The sequence below is a fragment of the Urocitellus parryii genome, chromosome 7, assembly GCF_045843805.1.
Source record: "Urocitellus parryii isolate mUroPar1 chromosome 7, mUroPar1.hap1, whole genome shotgun sequence".
Taxonomy (NCBI): domain Eukaryota; kingdom Metazoa; phylum Chordata; class Mammalia; order Rodentia; family Sciuridae; genus Urocitellus; species Urocitellus parryii.
Genome location: NC_135537.1, coordinates 7,812,015 through 7,827,708, shown reverse-complemented (window position 1 = coordinate 7,827,708; position 15,694 = coordinate 7,812,015). Strand labels below are relative to the sequence as shown.

At 47.8% G+C, this 15,694-nt stretch overlaps 1 protein-coding gene across 4 annotated transcripts in view; it reads right to left on the bottom strand.

Annotated features, from left to right (window-relative positions):
• The window catches only part of Zfat (zinc finger and AT-hook domain containing), a 206,253-nt gene that overhangs the window by 95,785 nt on the left and 94,774 nt on the right, over positions 1 to 15,694 (bottom strand). For all 4 annotated transcript variants that reach the window (XM_026407368.2, XM_077800861.1, XM_026407367.2 and 1 more), the window contains 3 exons: positions 11,616 to 13,066; positions 10,565 to 10,797; positions 1,529 to 1,616 (listed from right to left, as the gene is read on the bottom strand). In XM_026407368.2, coding sequence (XP_026263153.2) covers positions 1,529 to 1,616; positions 10,565 to 10,797; positions 11,616 to 13,066 — 1,772 coding nt within the window. The remainder of the gene's footprint in view (positions 1 to 1,528; positions 1,617 to 10,564; positions 10,798 to 11,615; positions 13,067 to 15,694) is intronic.

Below are 15,694 nucleotides of genomic sequence, written 5' to 3'. Positions count from 1 at the left end.
GAATCTGATAAAGCTTCAGATACAACATCTGTTGACCATAAAACACGAGAAGTGAAGAAAAAATCCAAAGCAATAATCAGATGAATGCAGAACATAACACAGTCTCTACAAAAGAAACTCAGTTTCTCTCAGAAATCAATAGCATGGAGAAAAGGTCGGGGTGGGAAGGCTGGGGGGCCACAGGCAAGTGACATAATCACTAAACAAAAATGCCTGCCACTTAAGATTAGATGAGCAAATACAAGTAGAAAGAAGGACTCACTGTTAATTTTGCTTCTCATGGTGAATGGTGGTTAGGTTGAGAAAACTCTGACTTAGTATGATATGATTTGTAAAGTTTTCATGGAGAAATGGTATGATATCATATTCTTAAAAAAAGTTTATAAGGTAGATACACTAACAGAAAATCTGCAAAGTGCAGACGCTTGTGGAAGCTGAGTCATGGATACGTGGGGTCCTTAACTTTTTCAGTGTACTTTCGAATTTGAGGTTTTCCATAATAAAGTTTAAAATAATGAAGAAAGAATGTTTCACCTCTCTTCAAAGGCTGGAAATTTTACATGACTACCTTTGGCTCACATTGGGCCACTGGTCACTTAAGACACAGGTAACCAGGTGAAGGACAGAACTGGGCCTTCACAGCATCAGGTGGCCCACGTGCTGTGACACTGATGAGGGCTCAGGCAGTCCATTCCCAGAGAAACAGGGGTGTTTACTGCCCTTCCCTTATTTATCTGCCTCCATGTCTTGTCATTCACAATCAGCGAGTTAGTTCCTTTATGCCAGGGCAGATGGGAAAAGTGGAAAGAGGCAAGGACGCAGAGAGCCACATGTCCTGACTGTCACACATTCACACAGTGCAGAGGGCTGGCGTTGCTCTCCCTGGCCCTGCATGTGTAGGGGGAAGCCCCACCTCAAGGATCCTGTGGGGCACAGGGAGAGTACAAGTGGCCAGCACACCACAGTGTCAGCAGGAGGAGTGGCCACAAGAGCCTCCCAGAGGATAGGGCTTTGAAGGAGGACAATGAACAGGAATTAACCAGGCAAGAGAGGGTAGCTTCCTCATGTGGATGCGCAGGTAGTCATGGGTCACATGTCTGAGCAGTATGGGGTGAGAAGTCCACACTGTCACTCCAAGTCAGGGAAGCCTCTCAGCCTGGTGGGGCCAATGCCACTATACACCACCACTTTGGATAACACCAACTTAGGACAAGGGCCAGGCATAAGGAAGGATCTAGGTCAGAGCTGAAGCTGAGGAGACCCTGGAAAGGCATCTGGGTTCACACTGAAGGGGAGCGGGGTCACTGAAACCACCAGGGGTGGAAGAAGGCAGAGCTAAAGACCAGATGAGAAATGAAACAGCTATACAGCTATCCCAGCTTTAAATACGAATGATTGTTTCCCTCGAATTTCGCATGTCTTCATCCCTCTTCATTCCCAGATAGCACAGTTAATGTAAAATGCTGAGTTTTAAAATAAACATAAGCATTTTAAAATTAACCTTCCACTCCAAAATCCATAACCTTACCAGGATGGTTGGTCTTGATGTGTGACTTTATCAATCGATCTTCTGAAAAAGACTTTTCACACACAGGACAAGAATAACTCCTTTTGTCCTTAATAGAAAGAGAACACAATCAATTGGCCATCTGTAGAAAAGTAACTTCCACCATCACCACCACCATCATCATCGTCACTACCACCATGACCACCACCTCCACCATCAGCAACGGCAGTCTTGTCAAAACTAGACACATGGTGCACACTTCCAAGAGCTTAACTGCCTCCACTGGGCCCTGCACAGCCCAGAGAGCTCAGTGGAGGGGCCGGGAATCAGCTCTGTCTCAGGAAGGGGCTTAGAAGCCACAGTCCTGGGGCTGTGGTCAAGCCACAGTCCTGACACCTGGACCAGTGCTACTCCACAACCCAGCAGCAGACTGCACTCCCAGGGATCACTGTGTGCTCTGCAAGGGTTCCTGTGAGTCACTATACTGAGATTCACAGCAACCACAAAAGGAAAGAGCTGCTCATGTTCATGTTATAGATGGAGAAGTTGAGGCCAAAGTCTGAGAGAAGGGTCGGGTGTTAGAATAGGAGTGTCCAGGTGTCCCCACAGGAGGCCTCTTGCCACTCCAAGACCATGTCCCCCCAAGGCTGCAGGAAACGAGTTCACTCTGCACCAGTGGCAGCTTGGTCAACCGTGATCACCAGTGTTCCACACCCAACACCAGGAGCAGCTCTCAGGAGGACCCCACCATACACTTTGCTCATCTCCCTGCATCCCAGAGCTCACTTGAGAGCTACTTCACATCAGTTTTCCCCAGAAGAATCGGTGTTATGAGTTGAACTGAGGTCCCCACAAAATTACTGGAATGGAGTCCTGACCTCCAATAGAACGTGACCTTCTTGGGAAAAAAGGTCCCTACAGAAGGGACCCAGGTAAAATGAGGTTGCCAGAGTGGGCCGTAATCCAACATGACTAGTATCCTTATAAAAAGAAAAAGGTTATATACAAATTCAGGGAGAATTTCAGGTTGAGGCACCCACAGGCCAAGGACATTGAGGCCAGGACAGAGTCCTAGGCAGATGCTCCCTCACAGTCCTCAGAAGGAAGCGACCGGCTGACATGCTGACCCAGGACTTTCAGTCTGAGACCACAGAGGCCTGCTGTGTAAGCCACCCAGTGTGGGCTCCTCTGACATACCTCCCAAGCCCATGTCTTCCGGGCAGCCAAAGCCCGGTGGGAAGGACCTCTGCATGCAGATGAAGGAAACCCGAAAGCAAGACTCACAGAAGCCCTTGGTTAAAGAGACACTCTGGACCCGGGAACGGTCCATGCTCACATGAGGGCTGGCGGCAGAATTCCCACCTGGGAACTCAGCACCCGGTAAGTGCATCCCTGCCTCAGTGAAGGGAGGCATGCCCACAGCCCATGCCACACCCACATACCACCAGCACCACACCACACCACACACACAAGAACGTGCCAAGGTCATGCCACCACAAAGGGCAGGGATGGAAATCCAAACCAGGCCTCTGGCCTCCAGAGCGCTCTTGTGAGGCTATGATCAGAGGCACAGACTCAGGTCTCAGAGCCCCCGAGATTCCCCCTTAAGAGCTGGGAACTTGCAAGGGATTTGTCTTTCCAGTGCCTCCGTTTCATCCTCTATTAAATGGCAATAAAAACAGTGTCTCACTCATGGAGTGCCAAGGATGTCAAGACCATACAGAGCAAGTGGGGTATTCATCCATCTCGGCTCACATACTACACTTCTGCATGTCATCCTGCAACTTGGCACAAGATGCTGACCTTATTCTGGGCTAATGTACCCAGAAATCTCTCTGAGAGGGGTATCTAAATGAGTACCCCCAAACTCCTCTGTGGACTGGGTCTCTGTGCTATTGCACAATATCTCCTGAGACTGGTGTTCCCCAGAGCACACATAGGAAAGGGGATGTTGAATTAAGAAACAAAATAAAAGTCTCTCAGAACAGTCTGAACACATTTCCCACCAAACACCTGGGACCCAGAAATGCCTGCCAAGCCCACACGTCTGAGTCCAGGCAATTCCCGAGGACCCACCCTGAGCTCTCTGGCCAACCACAGATCCTCCTGCAACACAGGGCTACGTCAATCAACTTATTGCTTCTCGGTGTACTCCTGTCCCTGTCCTACACTGCCCTCGACCTTGCGCTCACAGTGCCATGCTGGAAAGATGCACTGAGCCTCCCTGCACCATCCTGGGGAGGCCCCACCACCCTAGTGGCCCCTGAGCACCCTCATTATCAGGGCGCATGGAAGTGTTCAGAAGGGCTTTGAAGGAGTTCACACTGACCTCCTGGGGCCCTTGCTATTTGATTTTCTTCTTTTAATCCCTGATAGTCTGAAAGCAATTTATCTTGGAGCTTATAAGGACCCCTCTTTTGTGATGCCTTTGAAGACTGCCAGAAGGACACATGAAGCATTGGAAGGAGTTGGGAAAAGGGTGGACTCTTGGAACCCATTTACTTCAATTTCAAAATATCAGTTTCTTCCTGGAGATGAAGCCCAAACACACACAGCAAACTTAAAGAGAGCTGTGGTTTAAAGAACTCCTGGCAGAGGCTGGGGAGTGGGAGAGAGGTCAGGTCATATGAATTCGAAAGAGCCCAGGCCTTGGAGTCTGTGTTCAGATGGAGGCACCTTCAAAGCAATCAGGACCCTCTGAAAGAAGTGGGGTGCCAGCATGAGCCACGGCATGGCAAGTGGTACAGAGCCAGCCTCAGGTCCAAGGTGCACAGCCCAGTCACTACTCGGAGCTCCTTGAGGCAGGTGGCTTGGGCCCCAAAGGACTGAAAACTAGTCCTGGGTGACAATATCAAACTGAACCTCCACACCACACGTATGTAACCCACGCAGGAGTAAGTGGCCCTATGAAATACCCAATATCAAGTCACCGAAACACAGGGAGGGAATTTCACACTAACAACTTCTCACAAATAAATTCTGTGGTCATGGGGTTCACTTACCTCTAGAGCCTCACTCACTCATTCCTCAAAGGTTACAGGGCCCCACTACGTGCCAGGGATGAAGGTGTGAAACCCAGGGCACACTGGCTCACTAGAGAGACACACCCATACTCAGAGCCCACCAATCAGCGCGGAGGGAGGAGGCCCAGGAAATGCGGCGCTTAGGTCGTGTAGGTTTGATCAAGTTAGAAGCACCTGACTGAGGACTGTGGCAGAAGATTTTACTTTCCACTGGTGACAGTCCTGTTTTGCCACGACATACCCCTTCAGAGCGAATCTCAGCTCTTGCTAAAATACAGATATTCTACATTCAAGCTCTGGTCGCCTAAGGCCTCTTGCACAGTAGATGAAATGCCCCAACAGGACCACAGAGAAACCAGCTTGCTTTGTGATCCAATAAGACAAGACCACATTCTTGCAGCTCTTGAAAAAAGAAGAACACTATGTTCAATCACTTTAAATAATGGTTTCCTCTACTCGATAAAAATACATACTGACCAGAAGTACCCGTTTATTTCCCGAAAGATATCACAGGTAGCTTCCTCTACTTTCTCTGTGCTTTGCTATGTATGTGCACACGTGAATATGGCATAATGAAGCCCACCATTATGTATAATTATAGTGTACCAATGAAAATAAATGAACAGGTTTTTTTTTTTTTTCCCTATCAAAAAACAGAGAAAGTCCAAAGCACAGGGAATTGTCATGTCACACACCATAAGCCCGGCTCCCTGCTGTTTCACACTTCTGTTAGGAGGAACTGCTTTGACAGAATCCCCGAGTGCCCCTCAAATTGTGACGAAGCTGGGAGCCCAGGAATTGCACTCTAACAATTGCCCCCACTGGACTGAGACTCAGGAGGTCACTGATTACATCACAGAGGTCAGAACCAATCTCCATGGATTGTAAGCCATAGACCTCTAAAACAGGACCCCCTGGAGGTCGCCCACTTGACAGCACTGCCAGCACACTGTACGCACTCACAGAGGAATGCTTAACCTGAAACCCAGGCCCCAGAATGCAGCCTCGCCCTGGCTATGGGTGAACACTGCTAGGGAGTTCTATTTTATCTATTTTATTCTATCCTATTTTGTTTTTAAAATAGCTAGCCATGCCATACTAAATGGATTTCACAAGCTTCTCATGGATCATGACCCATAGATCTTTCCTCTGAAAGAATGCTGACCTGGGTGTTCTGGACTTTTTTTCTAATTTAATCCTCACAACTATGAGAAATAAGAGAAAGGACCTTATCTCCATTTTACAGATGAGAAAACTGAGGCTTGGGAGAGCTAAGCAATTGGCCCAAAATCACAGAGATGGATATGAGATCTGAACTTCAGCATATAAGAACCCAAAGCCCCCTTTCCTTCTCCTAAAACTGTGTTTTCTGAAGTCTCCTCTTTACAGAGTTTATACAATGCTACAAAAAAAAAAGAATTTGCTCTAGAAATGTCATCGACTAACTTCCTTGACTAGGTCCCCAAATTTCCTTGATGCCAATACAGCCAGCCCTCCAAATTCACAGGTTTCTCATCTGTGGATTCGACAAACTGTGAATCCAAAATACTGGGAAGAAAAGTCTGTACTTTTTCTTGTTATTATTCCCTAGCCAACAGTATAACAACTGTTCAAATGGCATTTACTCTGTATTAGATATTATAAGAAGTCTAGGAACAATCTGAAATACCTGGGAGGTTATGCGTAAATACCATACTAATCTACATAAGGACCTTGAGCATCCTTGGATTTTGGCATCATGGGAAACCTAGAACCAATCCCCATGGATACCAAGAGATGATTGCATGTCTTTGATTATGAACTGACACCACAGAGTTACTAATGGAAAAGAGGAAGTGGTGGGAAGAAGCTATGCTAGATGTGCACACTCTTTCCAATCATTACATATATCTTTAGCTAAGAAAGAATGGGCAGAGTCACAGAATTGGCAATTTGCCAAGTTATCCCAGCATCCTAATGCAACAGGAATGGACCTAGATATAGGCCCTTTAAAGGGTAAGAGGGCTGCTATTTTAAATGGCTTTAGTTTTTGCTCTGTATGGAAATCTGAGCTCAAAGCAGTAAAAGCTGAAGCTAATATGGAAAATCCCAGCCAGAATTATAGCAAGACCCGCTCCCATGGCCAGGGCATGGGTAAAGGAAGAAAGCTCCAGTCTCCATGCTTTTCCCAATTAACAGTGCCACTCCCTAACCCAGCCAGATGCTGCCATGGTGGGAACCTCAGCTCCACCACGAGGACATCCTTAGGCTCTTTCACTTCTCATACATTCTATCTCAGAAACAGGGGGAGGTGTCACTCCACTTTCTGGAGAAGGGAAACAGAGCTCAGAAAAAATGAAGACGTCTGCACAAGGATACAGAACTGGAGCTGCCACCCTGTCCTGTGACCTACATCCTGAAGTTCATCGGCATCACGGCAATGATGACACCACTCCCAACAAGAACGGGGCAATGAAGGGACCGTGAAGACAGCACTGCTGAACAAGGATGGGGCGCAGTTTCTTACAGTTTTCAAATTTTTGAAAATGTTTTTAAGGATAGTCTATAGTTGGGAGCTCCACCCTGTGACGTTACCACCAGAAATACAGCTTCAAGTGTCCCTCAAACTCAGCACAGTGCAGAGCATCCACACAACACAGAGCCATCCAGCTATGACAAGGAGCATAGTGTGAACACATGCTACACTACCGATGACAAGATGAAAGACACAGTCACAGAAGACGGCGGCTCAGGCAGAAATGTCCATAACAGGCAAATCAAGAGATGGAAAGTAGGGGCTCAGAGAGTGACGAGAGCTAATGGAAATGGGCTTCTTCATGGGAAGACAAATGTGTTCTAAAATTAATTGTGCTGATAGTCACATAATTATGGATATAATAAAAACTACTGAATTTCACATTTAAATGAGCAAACTGTATGGCATGTGAATTATATCTCAATAAAACTGTTACCAAAAAAAAAAAAATTCCTGGTAACTTTCCTTGCAGACCCTGAATTCTGGAGAGAGCAGCTTTACTGTCAGATCAAACGCATCCACATTCAGGGGAGCAGAAGACTTCCCAGTGCCGGCTTGCCCATGGAACCTGTGGCTTCGTTACAGAAATAATTTACAGGCTCAGAAGACAAGTATTGTCTAAACCCAAAATACTGGTACCTTTTTTCATAAATCATGCTCCCAGCATAGCAGCAACAGCACACACATGGCATAGAATCAAAAAGCTTTCCCTGGGCTTGTGCCAGGGAGTCTCCTGGGCTCTGGCCCCCACGTCCTCTTGCCTGACCCAGATCTGCTCATCAACTTCAGAATCCTCCTTGCAGGCCCTCCCTGGAGGGCACAGGGCATGAGGTACTCTGGTGACCTGGCTCACACCCACTGCCTACTGCCCTCACTGATAGCTTCTCCCCAACAACAGCAAGAGTGCCTAGAGGCAGGGACCCACCTTACCCGTACCTGAAGCCCAGCTGGAGATGATGACCTCAGCAGCTGTTCATCTCTGAACAGGTCTCCTTTGTAAGACTTGCAAATGTCAGTGTGGCCAAGGAGGAAATCACACTGTAACACTGCTAAGAAAACGTGCATGCTGACGACAGGCAGGACAGCATGGCTCTCACAGGCTGGCCAGGTCACGCTGCCATGCTCAGCCCTGCACCTCTCCATGAGCAACGCGCAGAGACCTTCACTAACACAGCGTGGGCCACGCAGCAGCACAGAAAGCACCCACGCAGCCTCTGCCCTCCAAGGACAAAGCCTACTTCCACCTGCTCCTCCAAATGACAGAGTGGCAGAAAACCCACCGAGAACCGTGTGGTTGAGGATGAATGGCCAACACAACGGGTACAGTGCGGGGCAGGGAGGAGAGTGTGGACAAGAAGCCTCCTGAGCTGCCCAGGTGGCGAATAATCCTCTGCTCCTGGAGATTACTAAGTAAATAGCGCACTCGTGGCCACGGGATGCAAACAGCATCTACCTCCCCAGATGCCTTCACCTCCTATTGATGAGACAAGCCCTTAGAAGGAAGATTCAAACCCACAGAAAGAGAAATGCCACTGTCGAGAGGAATGGAGGCTTCTGACTCAAGCCAATGACCTCGGGGATGTTTCCAACACTCCCCTGCTGACTGCAGGCCCCCAGGGTGGCAAGAAGCTGAGCAACAACATGGAGGAGCAAAAAGATAGCTGGTTAGACCAGGAGCCTCCTGGAACACACCTGGCATGGGAGCAAAACCTGAGTGCGGAATAAACGAGGCAGCCCAGCCGGCCAAGTTCATCCACAACTGGCCCCAGTTGTCATTCACACAGCCTAAGGCTCAAAGCCTGGAAATCCAGGGTGCTACAGTCCACAGTGCTTGTCCAGGCCAGGCACTGTTAGGAGAAACTGACAAACGTCCCTCAGTTCATCCTCAGCTGAGCATGGGTAAACTGAGGCACAGAAAGGTGATGGGACTCAGCCCAAGGCTGCACATGGGAAATGGGGTGCCTGGGTTAACGCCCAGCAGTGTGTTTCCTGCTTTCAACCACCACAAACAGGTCTTCTCCCAAGAAGCTGCTCTCACACCAGCTTCTCTCTCTCTCAACCACAGAAGACTGTGCAGCAAAGGCACTTTAGTGAACTCTGCCACCTCTGTTCTTGCCCTAAGAGGGAACTGGAAGCAATGTCAAACAGGAAGTAATTCCATAAAAAATTACAAACTCATGCCTTGATGCTTGATGGCCTGCTCAGAGGTGGCGGGGAGATGAGGAGGAGGAGTGGGGAGGATGAGAGGAGAGACAAACAAGGAAGAAGAAAAACTGTGAACCAGGAAGTGCTGGATGCCAAGCAGAAGCCACACACAACCAACCACATGGCCAGCACCACGCCCATCTCTTTTACCTAGAGTATTCCACACAACCTCCCAGTATCCACAGGGGAGCTCCACAACATCTATGTGCACATAGGGAGGGGGTATGTAAACACATCTGAATATAAATGTGTATATATGTACCTGAGTTTACATGTAAGCATGTATGTAAACGTGTGTGCATGCATATAAAATGGATTTTTATGTTTCACATAAAATGCTGTGAAAGATCTCAGAAAGGACAGGTGATCTGTCCAAAGCCACAGAGCCTGTGAGCATGCTGGAGACAGTATTGGAAGTCAGCATTCAGCCTCAAAACCCACTGTACCCAAACACCTTGACTTCACCCTTAGTGACGAAATGCCAGGGGGTTAGTAGTTTTTATGCCACAAAGCCATGGCAGCACACCAACTTTCTGAAGCCTCATCTTGTGCTATCTGTGCCAGTAAACAACATGCAGTTAAAACACAACCACCCCTGGTGCCAGGTGTGCCTACTCTATGACTTGAGAGAGCTCAGTTCACTCTCAGGTGTCAGCCTCTTGAGTCAAGTTGAAATTTACAAAAATAAGCATTCATTTATGTTACATGATCTTCCACCAGAGAACTAAACCAATACTGCCACTGTGAATACCGACAGCACCTCCAATTAACACATCACTTTTTTTAATAAAAGTGCTTCAAAGACACTATGAGTGCTTTACGACAAATAACACAGTAACATGACAACAGTCCTCACTAGCATTCTCTGTGTTCTTAAATGTGCCCAATACTCCTAGTACAATCATCTAATTTAATCTGTTATCTAATTTAATCTCCCAACAACATCCAGTGGCAGCTATTATCATCATCCCCATTGCTGGTAACTCTTCAAAATGTCGTTTCAGAAATCCTTGCTTTATTTCTATTCTGTAGATCTTTCTTCTGGGGACGTTTCACAGATGCTGACAAATTTGCACAGAAAGCAATTTGTTCATTCTAATCATTTTTTTCAACATGTTAGTGACTCCTGGCTGTGAAAGCAGTCTGGTGGTGCCTTCCGTGAAGGAGGAGCTGGGAGGGGAAGGCCCTCTCTGCTTTCAGAACTGGACGTCCACATGTGGATGGCCTGCAGCGGGGACACCTCCATATGCATCAATCTGAGAAAGCAATCAGCACCCAGGGGAGACAGGGCTGCCACTCGGGCGTGCTACTTACCAGCTCTGTGTGAACTTTAAGATGTGCCTGTAGCTTATATTTATCTGGAGTCGAGTAGTCACAGCCGTCAGTGGGACACTTCAGCAAGATGTTACTGTGTTTCTGAATTACATGGCGTTTAAGGCAGTTTTTGGTGATGGAAGAATAATGACACTGGGAGCAATAATACAGATGTTCCCGGGTGTGGGTGCGGACATGCATGTCAAAATGCACTTGGTACCAAAAAAGTTTGCCTAAAAAAATATTTTCACATGAGAACAAGGAAGTTGCTTTTATACTGAATTTGAATTTTTAAAAAATTATTGTTATTTTTTAATACTAGATCTCTCCCTTGCGTGCTTGTCCAGGTCACCTTTCATGCTTTCCACCACAATTCTGTCTGGAAATTACTTTTCAACAGTGGCAGACTGCACACATTAAGGTTCTATCACCTTGTGCATGTTGTCAGGGATGGGGAAGGGAAAGAAATGTTCACTGAGGACCAAACACTATGCTGCACATGCACAACCAGAGGAGTCGCTAAACCAACCCCACTGGCAGTCCCAGGACACCGGGTCTGGAGTTGAGCTCCCCAGTCCCTGCACCCCAACTCCCAGGAGACCCAGGAGTCATGCTTTCACTGTGCACTGGAAGGGTGCCATTCGGGGCCTCTCTACCAAGAGCTGCAGCCATTTTCATACCCTCTCTCTGCTCACCTAGAAGTGGCCACAACTCAGAGCTCAACTTGACACCTGTCACATACCAGAAGAAAGATTCTTCTTAGGCAAAGGGCTGGTAGAGGCTGTGTGCAACCCTCAGCATGTGCACGTGACCACACCAGCACGGTCAACTGTGCAGTCATCCTGGCTGCCTCCAAAGATGCCAACTGCTACCTGCAACACAGGGTCACCTATTCCTATCTACCATGGAGGAGGGTGGCTCATTTAAAAGATGTTCTTTGCAAAGAGACATGAGCTCAAGTAGAGCCCAAGGTAACAGAATCCTGGGCATGGACAGGGCTGCTGGGAAAGAGAGCTTTACTTGGCACACGCCCGGTGCGGCCTTTCCTTACCACAGTATTCACACTCCAGGTCTCCGTAAACCTTCCGGATCCTCTCACACAAGCCGGTGTTCATTTGCTTCTTCTGCAAACTGTCCAGCACCTTCATGAATGCAGTGCTGCCAGGCCGGTGCTCAGAGGCAGGTTTACAAGAGTCAGGACGACACATGATGTCCCGACTATCGGCCGCCTGAGGAAGGAGGTCTGCAGCCTCAGCAGGGTTTGACCTGAGACATCTGCTAGGATCTGGTTCACTGGCTGGAAGTACAGCTGCCTTCTGGCCCTCGCTTGGTGGGCTCTCAGCACTCCCGGTCTCCTGAGTGGGTCCTACATTTTTGGCCTTGGGCAGCAATAGTGTGATTTCTTGCCCCTGAGTCTGGGCTGAGCCTCCATGCTGGGGACCCAGGGTTGTCTCAGCAGCAGCAGCAGCCTCAGTAGAAGAGGCATCATTTTTCAACAAAAAATCATCTGAAACCACAGCCAGAGAATGCAAATCTGATGTGACCACCGTGGTTTCCAGTTCACAGGGAGACAGGGCAGTACTTTCCACCTGAGTGGTGACCAAGGGCACAGCCGAGTCAGGCATGTGAACAGGGACTTCCAGTTCCTTTTGCCCCTCGTCCTGTTGAGCAGCCTCAGGACAGGTCTCCTCCTTGAGCACATCCATCCCCTGGCACACACACTCCTCCTCCACGAGCTGCAGCTGGTCTGCCAAGGCTTCCTGTTGGATGTCCCCCCCAGGTTCCAGGAGGCAGAAACTCTGGTTGATGGAGCTGGTGAAAACCAAGGCCTCCTGGGCTGGCCCGTGCACCTCTTTGATATGGGAGCGCAGCCTGATCGAGCTGACGAACTTCTTGAGGCAGATGGCACAGACGTACACAAAGGGGTGCTTCCTGACATGCAGCTCCAGAGCCTGGTACTTGGTGGCCCCATGGCCACAGAGCTCACAAGCAAAGGGCCACTTGTCACCATGGACCAGCATGTGGCGATCACGGTCCAGCTCGTTCTTGAATTTGCGCTCACAGATGTGGCAATCATACAGCAGCTGCCGCTTGCCTTCCCTGGTCATCAGGCGGAGCTCGTCCAAGGCCTCCTTGACCTTCTTGTCCTGTGGATCATGTGTGTCCCGGATGTGCTTGATGAGGTTCTTGACATCGGAGTACTTCTTCTTGCAGAAACGGCAGTGCTGCTTGATCTTCTTGTGCACCCGCTCGATGTGCACCTTGAGGTGGCCCTTGCTGAGGCAAGTGAAAGAGCAGTAATCACAAGCAAACTTCTCCCCGGTGTGCTTGCGCAGGTGCACGTTGAGGTTGGCCTTGATGGCGCTGGCATAGCTGCACTGGGGGCACTTGTAGGGCTTCTCGTTGGTGTGGATCCTCAGGTGGGCCTGTAATGAGTGCTTGAACTTGAAGACCTTGTTGCAGTACTCACAAGTGAAGATTTTCAGCTGGGTGGGACCTAGCCTAGAGACAGAAGACGGCACAGTTACTTTCCTCAGTAAGCAAACACCAAATGCTTCGTAGTGAACTCAGTGAGGTGGAGGACGTATGAACGCATCATTCACTCAACAAATAGCACTGGAAGAAGAGCTGGCCAGTCACAGACCAGATGGAAGAGCAGGTCCTGGTCCTGTAGGAGCTCAGTCTAGGGAAAGAGAAGATAGGCCAGACAACACTGTGGACAGGGTGGCAGGTACTGAGAGGTATGTATGCAGGGTAAAAGGAGAGAGACCTCTAATGTGGACGAAGGTAGCTGGGAAAAACTTGCTGAGTGTCTTAAAAAATAAGAAAGAAAGCAGAGGGATGTGAGATGTGTCACTCACGACAGCAATCATGTGTGTTCAAGAGCTGATCTATTCACATTCTGGGATTTTTTAACAGAACCAGTCTTACTGGGATAAATTCAGTCTCCATGAGACTAAATACAACTAGTTTGTTAAGCTGGTTTTGTTGTTGGGGGACAGGAGGGTCTGTTTGTTTGCTTTGGGTACTAGGGATTGAACCGGGACACTTTACCACTGAATCACAGCCCCAGCCCTTTTTACTTTTTTATTTTGAGAAGAGTCTTGCTAAATTGCTTAGGGCCTCACTAAGTCACTGAGGCCAGTCTCAACCTTGCCATCCTCCTGCCTCAGCTTCCTGAGTCACTAGGATTATAGGCCTGTGCCCCCACGCTCACCTTGTTCTGCTGTTTTGATAAATCCAGACCTGCCTGTTCATTCCACTAACTATTGGGATGACCTCATTCCCATTTTGCAAGTTTCTGTGTAAAGGCCACTCATTAGGGAAAGACCCCAGGCCTTTTCCAGGTCTTTGCTTCTTCCAGGAGAAGAAAACTAACATATCTAATTGGTGAATTTGGAACAAGTCCTAGAATTCTGTAGCTGAGCTCCACCTCTCCCTTTCTGGAGGAGATGCCTGGCTGTGCAGACAGCAGGTGCTCAGCCTGGGAGGCATCTGCACACAGGGCCAGCAGTGGCTTGGCTTGCAGGTGTGAGCAGCAGGCAGCCTCACACTGCAGCACAGCTTGAAAGATCAGTCCCCACAGCTGTCACGGGCAGAGCTGACATCAGACTCTGTCCTTCTCCTCCATCATGGCTGGTTTAGACCTCAGATGGGAAAACACATTGTCATTTATTAAACTCATATACATTGAAACAAATGACTGCCAGTGATTAACACCTGCCAATGTGTGACAGACACTGTCAGATTTTGCATGTGGTAGAAAATAAAAGCATGGTGTGCCTCATAGAGCCTGTACCCTTCAATGTGGCAACACAAACTCTAAACAAGATAGAGCAGCAGCTAATGATTATTGAGGACCTCTAACATGGCCAACTGTGCTCCAACTATTCCATCCTATCTATCATGCCTATTTTACAGATAAGGAAAGTGAGCGTTTGCCCAACATTTTAAAACTGGTAAGCGATCTGAACACTGGCAGACTACCTGCTTCTAGAGCCTGCCCACTCATCCTCTCCCTCTGCTGCCTGAAATGACTGATGCAGAGCAGCATCCCCAGGGATCCTGCACACAGAGAAGGCTCCTGTATGAGTTTCACTGCTGTCAAAATGGCTGATACTTGTTTCAGCACATGACAGTCACCAAAAGTACTTCAGTAGCACTAGAGACAGAACAGGCAGAGGAGACCAAAGAAGCAGGTAGGACTTCCTCTGTAGCTGTCACTGCTCTTCCCAGTGGTATGTCCAGTGAGTCAAGAAGGACCTGTGACACAACAGTAATCATGCAGAGCCATTGATTAGACAGCATCAGCTCTACCTACTACAACTGTAAGTCTGCATTTGTGAAACTATCCACACAACCAGGTCTGATCAATACAGTGTACCTCATCTCTGAATCAACACCATTTAAATGGACTGTAGTCCATAAATACCAGTGGGTACAACTCAATGATGTAATTTAAATATTCAAATTTTAAAGTTCCTAATATGCCTGCATCCTAGACCCAGGGCATATTTAAGCAAAGTAATTTGTACCTTTCCCAAATGACAAAGATATCCAGAAGGTGATACATTGTATTGGTATGAAGAATAGTAAAGAAAAAAATCCCTGTAATGTTAATTAAATAAACAAATCACAGCATTTCCTCCTCTAATGCAAGATCAAAATGGTCTTAAGAGAATCTTCTGAGCTTCTGTATTATTAGACAAGTACCTAGCAAAGCCCTAGGTGCCCTGTTCCTGGCAGAGAAGAGGCAGGGCAACTGGCCTTTGACTCTGATCACAAACCACTATGACTGTGAGCAGATGCACAGGGATGCAGAGTCCACAGAATTTCTACTAGATTAATTTACTCCAATGTTGCCTATTCAGTGAGAGAGCTAATGTCACCCTGCATTTAGAAAGAAACTTTAAAAGTTCATATACCTTAGCCCAGTTGATCCACCTCTGGGAATCTCTCTGAAAGAAAGCATTTCAGATGAAGTTGCTCGTTGTCCATTTTCCAGTCTTTAAGAACAGAAAGCTGCTTGAAGGCATCAACATACAGAACTACTTTCATTGCACATTCTTTTTTGCACTCATTCGTTCATTTAGAAAAGGGTTACAGGCACTAGAGATACAAAAGGGAACA